Here is a 12353-nt window from a genome sequence, read left to right as displayed (position 1 = left end):
TATGATCCCTGACCTGAAAAAAGCTTACAATCTAGTTGGGAAGATCTCATCATCACCAATGAAAGATTTTTATCCCCATGAAGTTCTGAAACATTGCAAAATTAACCACAAGTGAAAATGAGAGCCACTGAATTGCAGTGGTCAGGATATATTCATATAGAAATGGAAAACTGGATCATAAAGGACTTGGATGCTAAAAGGTAAATTTCATGAATGTTTTCAATAAATATTTATGGCCTGAACATTAACACAGGAAGAAAGTAGACATTCAATATTAAGCAGGGCTCTCACAAGCAGAGAGGCAAGAAAGTACAAATAATTTCTTAAATGTGGGAAAGGCAAATATGCCAAGTATACCAAGAACTCCAAATGAACTCAGGGTTTTAAGTGTTATCTAACAAAAAGCAATACAACAATTCCTTTAAACAAAGAATTATTAAATTTTAAATAAATATAAGCACCCTAGTCTGTATTTCCCTCTAACCAGCTTCATCACTCATCTACATTTAATTCCTTGGCTTTCTGCAAGCACATGTCACGTTTTGACCTGCTTGTACATACAATTCCTCTGCCACTTGAAGCCCATAACCCCATCTTCATTCAGGCCTATTCTTTAGGATACTGCTCAAAGGCCACATGTTCCACAAAGCCTTCCTCTTCTTTTCCAAACAGAGTTTAATCCCTCCATTCTTTGTGCCCTCATATCACTTTATTCATTCCTCTTTTAGGGTACTTACCGTGTTTTACTTGCTTTAGGTATCTGGATTTGTTAGCCTCAATGGTTTACAAGGATAGAGTATTAATGTATAGGTCTAGTATTTTTCTATGTACTGCTCTGGCACTCAACACACAACAGGCATTCAGTCAAATGTTGAATGAATAAATTTATTGCATTTATTGCATGTTTCCTTAGGCACCTCTCAGCAACATAATGACAAATGAATTCAGTAAGCTTTACAGAATTTGCAGAAATTCTCACCTTTTCTTCTGCTGACGCTTGCTAACACCAAGTGTTCAACAATAAAATGGAAACATCTTTAGACTAATTAATGAAACACAAGTAAACATCTTTTTAGTAATCTTAATACAAGAAAATCTCAAATACTCGAGAAGTATATGGAAAATACGGACGAATGTCTTTCTCAAATATTTATTAGTGAAGTTTTTCACAGGAGCTAGACAATAGTCCATTCAAGGCTGGAGTGTTTATGCTGCTGAAGAAGAGTCCTCATGCTTTGTCTATCAGATATGCAGGTGACAAGATTGACACTGTTTTGGAGGTTAAGAAACTGAATATAATTTCTTCTGGTGGAATAAAGATTTCTTTCTTAAGGAAATAAGTTTTAGGCTTGTTTAAGAGCTTAAACAAGTCTCAGCTGACTAGTTTTGTAAAATTAAGCATTACAGAAATTAGACCTGAACAATGTAAACATATTTTATTATCAGTTTGTACCTTCACTGTAGAAAAAAAACTTAAAATCATTCCTGTGGAATATATGATTCTCAGTGGCATTATCAGATGATGAGTAGTGAGTTTGAAGAGGTAAAGCTGGGGCCAGAATACAGAAGGCTGTGAATGCCAATCTAATGGATGTGAACTTTATTTGGTATTCAGTGGCAGCCACTGAAAATTTTTCAGCAGAAAAATGAAAACTGATTTGGTTCTTGTAGCAGTGATGTGAGGAACAGAGCCACCTAAAGTTGAGTAAGATCAAGTGTGGGGTGTGAGGTAATAGTCTTTTACTAGGGTGATGGCCATGAATATATTTGGGAATGGATGCAACTAACATTTAAAGAATCGACAGAACTATGCTAGACATTAAGAATGGAGGGAAGCAAGCTGGTGACCACTAAGACTATGGGATCCCTGGCTGGAAAGGGAGAAGGCAGCTGTCCCTGATTAAAAGCTTACTATAAGAAACAAAGCCCAAACTAGAACTCTGATCTCAAGATTCCCCCTCCAATTCTTTCCATTATAGCTATTGCCTCATCTGGATGTTAGAGGTGATCTGAAAGACCATAAGCCTCAATGGGCAACTTGATATGACATAACACTCAGTTAAATTCCTTTCAGAATTCTTTTTTCTTAGACCCTGGTTATAATCCTAGCCCTTGGGCTAATGAGCTTCTGAGAAAATCATTTGCCTTTGACACCTCTTATGTTTTTATTCAACTTATATTTATCTTTCACTAATATTGCACATTTGTATTTCTTGTCTCCCACAATAAACTAATTTCTTTGAGGGTAGATACATACTATCTGGATATTTCTCCATTATTTATAATACTGAAGAAGTTTCTGTGTAAAAGGATGTCAAATTAATGTAAAAGAACCACCTGTTAAAAACAAAATAAATTGTTAATAAAAAACACAGACAGAACCTGAACTTTTTATGTTAATTTAGGCTAGAAGGGAAACTCCTCTCCTGCCTTTTATTAAGCTTCTAATTACTTAGGAACATTAGCTAACATTAGTAAGTACTTAAGAGCCACAGCCATTCTACTTTATGACAAGAAAACATCCCATTTCATAGGAGAACCTTCCCCCAGGCTTTCCTTCATCCTTCTTAGCAAGATTTCATGTAGCAGCAATGAAGGGAAAAGGGGACCCTGAGAAACACCTTTCATTTTTAAAGTTAACACAAAGAATGGTTTGGTTTCTGTACTTTCACAGGAGAAAAATATTGTATGCTATATATTTATACTACATGCTTCCTCAACTTCTTGTGATTGATATTAGCAGTATGGAGTCCTCACTCCTGTGTAAACAACGCGCAGCACTTCAGGGCAGGCAGACAGCCCACAGAGGGAAGTTTTTGGAATCACAGTATTCTCCCTGCATAGCACTCAATTTCAGTTTAACCTCAAAGTTTTTGTTCCAGGAACTCTGGCTAGTTCTAGGAAGCACCAGCATACTCCTTTTAAGCCAGCAGAAGAAAAGCAGAACTAAGGAGGGAAGATAAGGAGATGTCATAGAACGAGAGAGTATAGAATATGATTAATAAAAATGGAGATGGCTTTTCTTATGTGGTTTGCAAAATGTCTTTGGAGGCAATTCCAAAAGAAAGGTTTTAAAAATGGTCTAAGTGATACTAGCATCACCACCGTAAATACCATGTTTCCTCAAAAATAAGACCTACCCATAAAATAAGCCCTAGCAGGATTTCTAAGTATTTGCGCAATATAAGCCCTACCCCGAAAATAAGACCTAGTGATGGGCATGGCTACACAGCGTATCTGCAGAACCCATGCATTTCATCATGGAGTGGTAAAGATGATGAGCAGCCCTTCTCATCTGCCCCATGAGAGCTTTATTGCTCGACATGACAGGTCGGGGCCAATAGTTATAAAGGAAGTAGAGCAGTAAGAAATTCAGGATGGGATTCAGGGTTTGGAGAGTTATGATGGTGTTCCAGAAGAAGACAACTTAACTACATTTGAATAAATGTAGATTGTTGTACCATACTTAAAAAAAATAACACATCCCCTGAAAATAAACCCTAGGGTATCTTCTTGAGGAAAAATAAATATAAGACCCTGTCTTACTTTCAGGGAAACACGGTACATGTCTTCCCAAGGGTATCATTTTAAAGGATAATAATAATTTGGTTGTATATAATAAATTTGTCTTTAAAAAGCATTAAAGTTTATTTTAAAATTATATCAAAAGCATTGTTTAAACAATGGTTATGACCAATGAATATGAGAACATATGTAGGATGTGTGGGTGGGATTGAAACACTTTCAATCTTATAGTCTAAGGACCATATTCAGCACTATGTACTTCTGCATGAGCCACCATTAAAAATTTGGAGGCTGCTGGACACTTGGTGAGGAATCAGAAGTCTTTAAAAAAGTTAAATGAGTGGTACATGTAGTTTCAAAGCCTGTTTGGGTAAAGCAGAACAGGTGACCCATCTCACTTTTATGTAGACAGGCAGCACAGTATGACAGAAATAGAATACCTTTTGTAGCTCAATAGACCTAGTTAACATCCTGCCTTCACCCCTTTGTAGCTGAATAAGCCCCTCAAAGTATTTAATTCCACTGAAGCTCTGTTTCCTTGTAAAATGCTGGATGAAGTGCCTGGCAAACAGAAGATATTTACTAAATATCAGTTCCTTTGTGAGGGTGGGTTTTTCAAACTAAGGGTCACAACCCATTAGCAGATTATTAAATCAATTTAGTGGGTTTTGCAACTGGCTTTTTTAAGAACTGATCAAGAGAACAAAAAAATCAGAATGTACTGCACATAATGGTATGTATTGTTTCATTATGCATATTGAGGTTTGATATAAATGCATTTTTTACTGTGGGTTACAGCCAAAAAGCTTCAAAGTCTCTGTTCTACAGAGAAATTCTGATTATTATGTCAAAAAACTTCTTAGGAGTGGTGCCTTTATCCAAATGAGCCCCTATACATTTTAAGACCTTAATCAGCATTCCTCTTCCTTCTAACTTCTTGCAGCAAAAATAAGACATGAATCAGAAGATAAATTTGATTTGATACTGCAGGACATTAAATTCAATTTTAAGATTGGTTTCTGTGTCATACTGACTAATTTATACTTTATAAGCACTATATTTCATTTATAGTTGATTAAACACTTCTAGCAATTTCTACAAAAAAGTTGGCTATTAGGTTCTATTAGGGAAAAGAGATACAATTTCTAAATAATCTTAACTTATAAACTTTTTTTTTTTTTTGAGATAGTGTTTTGCTCTGTAGCCCTGGCTAGAGTGCAGTGGTGTTATCCTAGCTCACTGGAATCTCAAACTCCTGGGCTCAAGCAATCCTCGTGCCTCAGCCTCCCAAGTAGCTGGGACTACAGGCGAGTGCCACCACGCCCGGCTAATTTTTCTATTTTTTGTAGAAACGGGGTCTCACTCTTGCTCAGGCTGGTAACTCCCGAGCTCAAGCGATCCTCTTGCCTCAGCCGCCCAGAGTGCTAAGATTACGGGCATGAGCCACTGTGCCCAGTCAAGTTATAAAACTTTTCAAAAGGACTATAACTTGCCTAAGTGTGAAGACTGCTACAGTTAATATTCCAATCCCTATGGGCAGTAAGAGTCAAAGGTTTGTAAGAGTACATACACACATCAGTGTTTCACACTGGCATAGTAAAAAATGAAAATTCCCCAAAATATGAGTTTCAAATACAAGCCTTTCTCCTTCAGGTCCTTATGTAGACCAGCCTTATATTATAATATGAGTCCCCTGTGCTGCCGCTAAGATGGTGGGCTGAAAGGGTAGCCAATTTGGGGTTGGCAGAGTGGGGTAATATGCAGTAATGGAGAAGGGCAAAATACTGGAAATTATGAATTAAATGATGAATCTTGATATCTTAAACTTAGTTTTAGCTGACTAGGCCAGACTATATCAGAATCACCCTAGAACTCAGGTTTAAGAATCTTATTTTATATAAGCACCTGAGTTCTGATCCTCATTCAGGTTTGAACACCCTGTGTTAAAGAGACACCAACGACCAGAAAATGGAAAAAAGACATGATTCAAAAGTAATCATCCCAACTTTACAAATATCCAATATGAGATACTGGTTCAGAATCTGACACTTACTCAAAGTATTTCCTTTCTTGGTATTATATTAAAGATATAGATCAGCAGATAGCAATACTCAATACTTCCTAGTTATTTAATGATAAATGGTGCTTTGTCTCATTGGAATTCATTGGTGAGATTCAAAAAGTATGAAAGAGAAAGGTCTCTTTAGATTAGACACAGAAGTGAAAAGTAGCAATCAATAAAAGTTATTAAAAGTAAACTCAGCAAGAGAGAAGCTAAGTGATAAACCATTCAATCCCATGATGAACGCTGGCTCCTGACAGAAACAGTTTACACCTTCTGGGGTGCAGGTGCCAATTCCTGTCTTCAGAAAAGAGTAAAGAGTAAGGCAAAAAGTGGTTCCTTCCTATTTCAAATTAGTTGAGGTACAGAGGGGAAGCTACCTGTATTCTTAAATTCTTTTTCCTAAATTTAAAGCCTTTCTGCAATTTGAGATAGACGTGGGGTGGGGCTGGATGAGGCTTGCTGTCCATATTAAATGTTGGGATTAGCACCACAAACTGTTCACTGGGTCTGAGTCTTGGCACTGGGCTTCGTCCATCATCATCCAGACTGTGAGAAAAGGTAAGTATGAATGCTATTGTTGGGAAGAAATAGCAGCTGTGAAAAGCAAAAGGAAGCACAGGAGATAAAGAGCCTGGGAAAAAGGATGGTAGTAACAGAAGTGAGGTAGATAGCCAGTTCTTAGCTCCCCCAAAGACCAGCTGAAAAGCCTTTGGGTCAGAGACCCGCTGTGTGGCAGATATATCGCCCCTCAAAATTGGAAGATGCCCCAGGAAATGGTCTCCTGTCTTGCCCCTACTCCCATTTGAGCTCAAACTCTAACAATGTTGGAAATATCTGGAAATTTCTTTTTCTTTCTTTTTTTACCTAGACTTTACAGGAAGGATGAACAGAGATGGGAGATAAGACAAAAAAGACAATGAGAAAAGTCCTTATTACATATGGATAGAGTTCACCCCACAAACCAAAAAACTTTTCAAAATTACAAGGGAGGGACAGCAAAGGACACTAGATCTTTGAGGTGTCAGGAAACAGGTAGACAGAGCAAGCTTGGTGACTGGCTTAATAAGTCTCCTACCACTTGAAATTCTGTGTTCTTTATTTAAAGAGAGGCAGAGGAAGAGCTCAGAAAAGAAGCCACTGTCACAAATGAAGATATTTGAAAGAGAAGTTGGGCCTCTCTTTCCATTTTCTTATACTATTAATTTCTTTCACCAGAAAATATAGTTGGATCAAATTGCAACAGGGCTCATCTAATGACTCCATTATGCAGTTCACCTGTGCTTCTTACTAGGTTCTCATTTCCCTATCTGATAACAAAGGCTCCTGAACTCCCATTCTTTTCCTTGCTAACAGGCCTAAATAATCTACAAATACACCTTAAGGTCTCTAACTCAGGGTTGTGGAAGCAACTATTCCACCATAAGCTAACACTTCCACACATCTCAAGACCTTATCTGAGTCATAGGTTCAATTCTCACATTTCCAGGCAGAAAATTTGCTCCTTGGCAGTCTTCAAACTTTGCCTGACAGACATTATACACCTTCAGCCCAGGATCCTCAATCTCTAACATCTCCATTAACACTCCAGCAAACAACAAAATATATCCACTTATCACAGTTCAATCCCACTTGAGCATTTACAGCCACTCTCTTGATAGACTTGTGTTCCAAAAGCTGACTGAGTGTCCAATAGCAGCAAAGGTTTTCATTAGGATAGACATGTTGGCACCAATAATACCAAAGTTTGGTTTTTAACTACATTTTTTGTCAGTTTGGCTGGGAAGATCTGGACAGCTGGAAGTGAGCTTCTCCATCATTTTCTGTTTCTTTCTTTGTATCAATTTTCCACCTGTGAAGCCCAACACCCCACCACCAAGTGCAGCTGCAATTCCTGCCACTTTGAAGCCTGCAAGGAGGCCAATAGGACCCCCCACTGCTCCTCCGATGAGTGCACCTGCCACAGGCAGAGCTGCCAGCTTGTATTTTGCAGCCTGTAAAAAAAAAAAATTCAATTTAGAAATTGAGTTGAGAATATCTGCCTGTGGTGATGTGCATTTTCCTCTCATTACTCCTGGCAATGCCTCTTTAACTCTTGGTACATAATTAACCTTAGAGATTGTACTTGGTCGGGGGGCTGGGGAGAGAAGGTATTCCACAGGTACTGCAATTGCTCCAGATCTCAGAACTTAGAGAACTGAGCTACAAAGAGTGGACTGCTACAAATTGATTTTACTTGCAAAACAATCAATCCACTAACTATCTAGCTGGCTTATTTAAACAGTTTCAGCAGCCACAGATCCCCCCAAAGCTTTTATGTTACACAGAGATTATTCTGTGCTTTGTGCCTGGGGTTAAAAGCAACATCCTATGGAAAATAGATGGTCCCACTCCATGTGTGCTGTCACATACTTACACTTTTACCCTCACTGGATTCTTGCAACCCTCTCTTATTCCTCTCTCTGAACCTCTGCAAATATTCCCTTGTCACACCAAATGCCTTATAGTGGGCAATAGTCTATTCTCTCTTTGAAGAAATTTCTCTCCTGATAGAATGAATCTTAGAGTAGAATATTACAATCATTGATTGCTTGCACTACCTGTGTGTCATTTCTTCCTTATTTCCTTAATTGCTGGTTCCCTCAACATTGAAGAGAGCAGATCAATTGGGTTAATACTAGAGATTCCTGCGAGCCAGAGTACCATTGATTTGTCAGCAGGAGCAGAATCTTACCTTCCCCAAGTTTTTGGTTCCCTCTTCAACATTCACAGCAGCACTGTTGACATGGTCTGCAATGCTGTCAATCTTCTCCTGCTGAGCCTAGATGCAAAGGAATTATGAGTGAGCGTTCCTGCTGGGGAGCAGCAGGGAGCCAACACACACTATTTTAATTCCTATAATCAGGGCCCCGGGTACTGCAGCCTTGCCATCTTAATAGTGGTTCATTAATAGCATCTGATAAACCAGGTCGAAAGGACAAATTCACTTTCATGAAAAAAAGGGGGGACTTAATTATTAGGTAATAAAAGGGTGGCAACTTTACAGCAAAAAGCATCTCACACTAAAATTCATTCAAATGTACAAACATATTATTCTCCAAATGAATCTACTTTCCAGGAGAAAAAAAAATCTAAATAAGCATTTACACATCATGTTGGGTTTGGTAGAAAAAAACAAAAACAAAATCAAACCAAAAAACCTACCCCTCTAACTTATCTTTTTTGAAGATTCAGTTTGAAATAGTCAAATTTACCTTAGCAGTAAAATGCCCTTGATCCAATAAATACAAATTGTTATGTTTTAGGAATAAGACTACAATATGGTTTGATCTATTATGAAAATCTTTCCACTTGTGATATATGGTAGGGAGCAGTGAATGAATTTACTGTTCTGTGTTTTACACCTGTGTATTTTAATACATTTTAAAATCATGACAAGTTAAAATGTTTCACATCAAATATATTAATAGAGCTTTCTATATAATATGGCAACACCTGTGCTGGCACAACAGAAACTGACTCACAGAATCCCTGAGTAGAAGGAATGTTGAGGTCATCAGGTGCAATTCTCTTCTCTGATGTGTGAAGCCCCACTATGACATTTCTGACAAGCAGTTACTGAACCTCTGCTCAAATACCTCCAGTGACAAGAACTCATTACTTGCCAGAGGAACACATTCTCCTTTATAAGTAAACTTTATTTAGATAGAATTTACATACAATAATATGTATTCATTTTAACAGTACAGTATGATGAGTTTTAACAAATGTATAAACCCATGTAAACAACCATCACAATCAGTACATATACGATTTTAGTTTTGTTTTATTCATTTGCAGAAAAAAGAGGAGAATCTCTTTTTTTTTTTTTTTTTATTTGAGACAGAGTCTCGCTTTGTTGTCCAGGCTAGAGTGAGTGCCGTGGCGTCAGCCTAGCTCACAGCAACCTCAATCTCCTGGGCTTGAGTGATCCTTCTGCCTCAGCCTCCCGAGTAGCTGGGACTACAGGCATGCGCCACCATGCCCGGCTAATTTTTTTTATATATATATCAGTTGGCCAATTAATTTCTTTCTATTTATAGTAGAGACGGGGTCTCGCTCTTGCTCAGGCTGGTTTTGAACTCCTGACCTTGAGCAATCCGCCCACCTCGGCCTCCCAAGAGCTAGGATTACAGGCGTGAGCCACAGCGCCCGGCCGAGAATCTCTTTTTGATACCAGATAAATGCCACCTTCTACAATGAGTGTGATATAATTCAACGTTAATCCTGAAGTATTTGATTGCCCTTACATAATTAACCTACTCATTTATATTGAGGTAGACATAAATAACACTCTTCTAATTCCAACTATCATTTCACGTGGGAACATGAAGCCTAAACAACACAGCTGATTTTTTCCCACAGTTGTTTCCTATTAGCATATAGACATTCCTTCCCATATCATGTACCTTTTCACTATTAGGCCTTTTATGGTATCTCTTCATTCCAATATTTTCCACCACTATTCCTAAAACAATCCCTAAAAACCTCCCTTGTCAGTTTTCCTTTGAGTGTCTTTGTCAGAGACAAGTACAATGGTTCTCAAACTTGAGCATGCAAGGCTCGCTTTGGAGGGAGCCAATCACCTGAGAGCTGCTTAAAACACTGATTGCTGAGCCCCACCTCCAGAGCTTCTGAGTCAGTAGGCCTAAAGTGAAGTTTGAGAATTTGCATTCCTAATAATTTCCAGATGATGCTGATACTGCCAGTACATAATTCTCACAAGAACCACTATTATATATAATAAGATTAAGGGTACAACCTTTGGTTGGATATTCTGTGTTCAAATCTAGCATGGCCACCATGTGCCCTTGAACAAATTACTCAAGTTCTCTGGGTGTCAGTATTTGCATTTGTCAAATGGGGATAATGATACTTATACCATCAGAGAGTTGAAGTGAAGATAAAAGGAGATATCAACACAGTATGAGGGGAAAAATAGAAAAACTCGTCTTGATATCCCCAAAAAAGTGTTAACTCTCATCTTTCTATCAAAAAATATATTAAACTTTTCCCTATGATGCTTGAAAATTCTAAGACACTAACACATTAGCTCTTCCCTAGCATTCATTCATTCATTCAATTTTTATTTTCCTCAGACAGTAAAACTTCTTTAATTCAGCTTTCTTTTTCTGACCCATAGAAGCAAAAGTGCCAGCACTAATATAATATCCCATTTGTCTGGATTTCTGACACTCTATCGTTTCTATTTGGAACACCCCTAACACTTTCTACTCTTCCCTGAAACAGTCTATGCTAGCAGATAAATTACAGGCTTAAAACTCTACCATCAACCTTCATTTCTTGGTGAGTTGAGGGGTAAAGGAAAATAGAAAGGTGTCTCCCTTCCCTCAGCCCAAAAATAATTCCAACAAGAGGGAGGAGCCTGCCCAGATTACTGCCATTTACATACCCCAAGTATAATCTCAAGGCCTCAGAGAAATATTTTTTAATGCTACTTCCTAAAAAAGTTGACTATTGTAGCTCTATGACTCTTTTTTTTTAAAGTGAATTTCTTTTTTTTTTGAGACTGAGTCTTACTCTGTTGCCCCAGCTAGAGTGCAGTGGTATCAGCCTAGCTCACAGCAACCTCAAATAAAGTGAAATTTTATAATAATAAATAATTTTAATTTTTTTTTTCACAAAAATCCTTTGCAATAATTGAAGACAAGACCATAAGAAAACACCAATCCTGGGATCAATGATTATTTGACCTATAATGCCACTCCACCATCACTGTAATCACTAGCACTTGATGAGGCCTAGCTCACCCTGGGGAGTAGCCCACATCTCTAAGTACTTTTTCACTGACATCAGGAAGGTTGCTTAAACATGGGGCTGGGCCAGGGGGATAAAGCAGAGAGCAGACAGCCCCTACCCTGGGATCAACAGTCATCCCTCAGTTGTGCAGGTCTGCTTTCCTCTTCCCATTATTTTGCTTGGCTGAATTCCTCTTCAAATTCTGCTTCTTGAGTAAGGCCTCGATGACACTCACAAAGACTATGGTTGGGCAGCAAACTGCTGTACAGAGTTGTTAATCACTAACAATAGAAATCCACATTAGACTCCACTCAAAGCTGACCCAGGTCATCACTTGCTCTGGGTACCTGACTCTTTATGTTGGGCCAAACTGTCCATATACAACCTTGTCCCAGACTATGAAGCCAAGCTCCTAACAATAATGGAGCCTCATCCCCTCTATCTACCAACCTCCCCTTTTGCCCCAATTTGCTCATGTTTGTTTTCATCTGCCTAGGCCCCCCACATATGATAATCTTCAAAATCTCTGCCTGACATTTTATAGTTTGATACCCCATATATGTCCTCAGCATCCCTTTAAGAATAAGCTAAAACCATTTATGAGAGACAGGGCAGTGTTTCTCAAACTAGAGTAATGAATAGACCCCTTTGTAAAGAAAATTCTCAAAAGACTAAGAACATGTCAATAGATTTTTCTTAATGTTGAATTAGCCCTATTGAACTGAAAATAAATCTTGATGAGCAGTTATAGGAGCATATAAGTTTTTAAAGAAAATGTGATTTTGCTGGGCATTGTGGCTCAAGCCTATAATCTCAGCACTTTGGAAGGCTGAGGTGGGAGGGTCACTTGAAGCCAGGAGTTTGAGACCAGCCTATGTAATATAGCGAGACCTTATTCCTACAAAATATTTAAAAAGTAGCAGGGCATGGTGTCATGCGCTTGTAAGTCCGAGCCACTTGGGAGGCT

At 38.3% G+C, this 12353-nt stretch overlaps 1 protein-coding gene across 2 annotated transcripts in view; it reads right to left on the bottom strand.

The window, feature by feature from the left end:
• Positions 1-864: 864 nt before the first annotated feature.
• The window catches only part of STX17 (syntaxin 17), a 54566-nt gene continuing 43077 nt past the window's right edge, over positions 865-12353 (bottom strand). For both annotated transcript variants that reach the window (XM_012768997.2, XM_012768998.2), the window contains exons 7-8: positions 8322-8408; positions 865-7581 (exon numbers count right to left, since the gene is read on the bottom strand). In XM_012768997.2, the coding sequence (XP_012624451.2) occupies positions 7342-7581; positions 8322-8408 (327 nt within the window). In that variant the 3' untranslated portion in view covers positions 865-7341. The remainder of the gene's footprint in view (positions 7582-8321; positions 8409-12353) is intronic.

The sequence above is a fragment of the Microcebus murinus genome, chromosome 12, assembly GCF_040939455.1.
Source record: "Microcebus murinus isolate Inina chromosome 12, M.murinus_Inina_mat1.0, whole genome shotgun sequence".
In the NCBI taxonomy this organism is placed as follows: Eukaryota; Metazoa; Chordata; class Mammalia; order Primates; family Cheirogaleidae; genus Microcebus; species Microcebus murinus.
The sequence above is the reverse complement of the archived record's forward strand: the minus strand, read 5'-3'. Positions and strand labels throughout refer to the sequence as shown.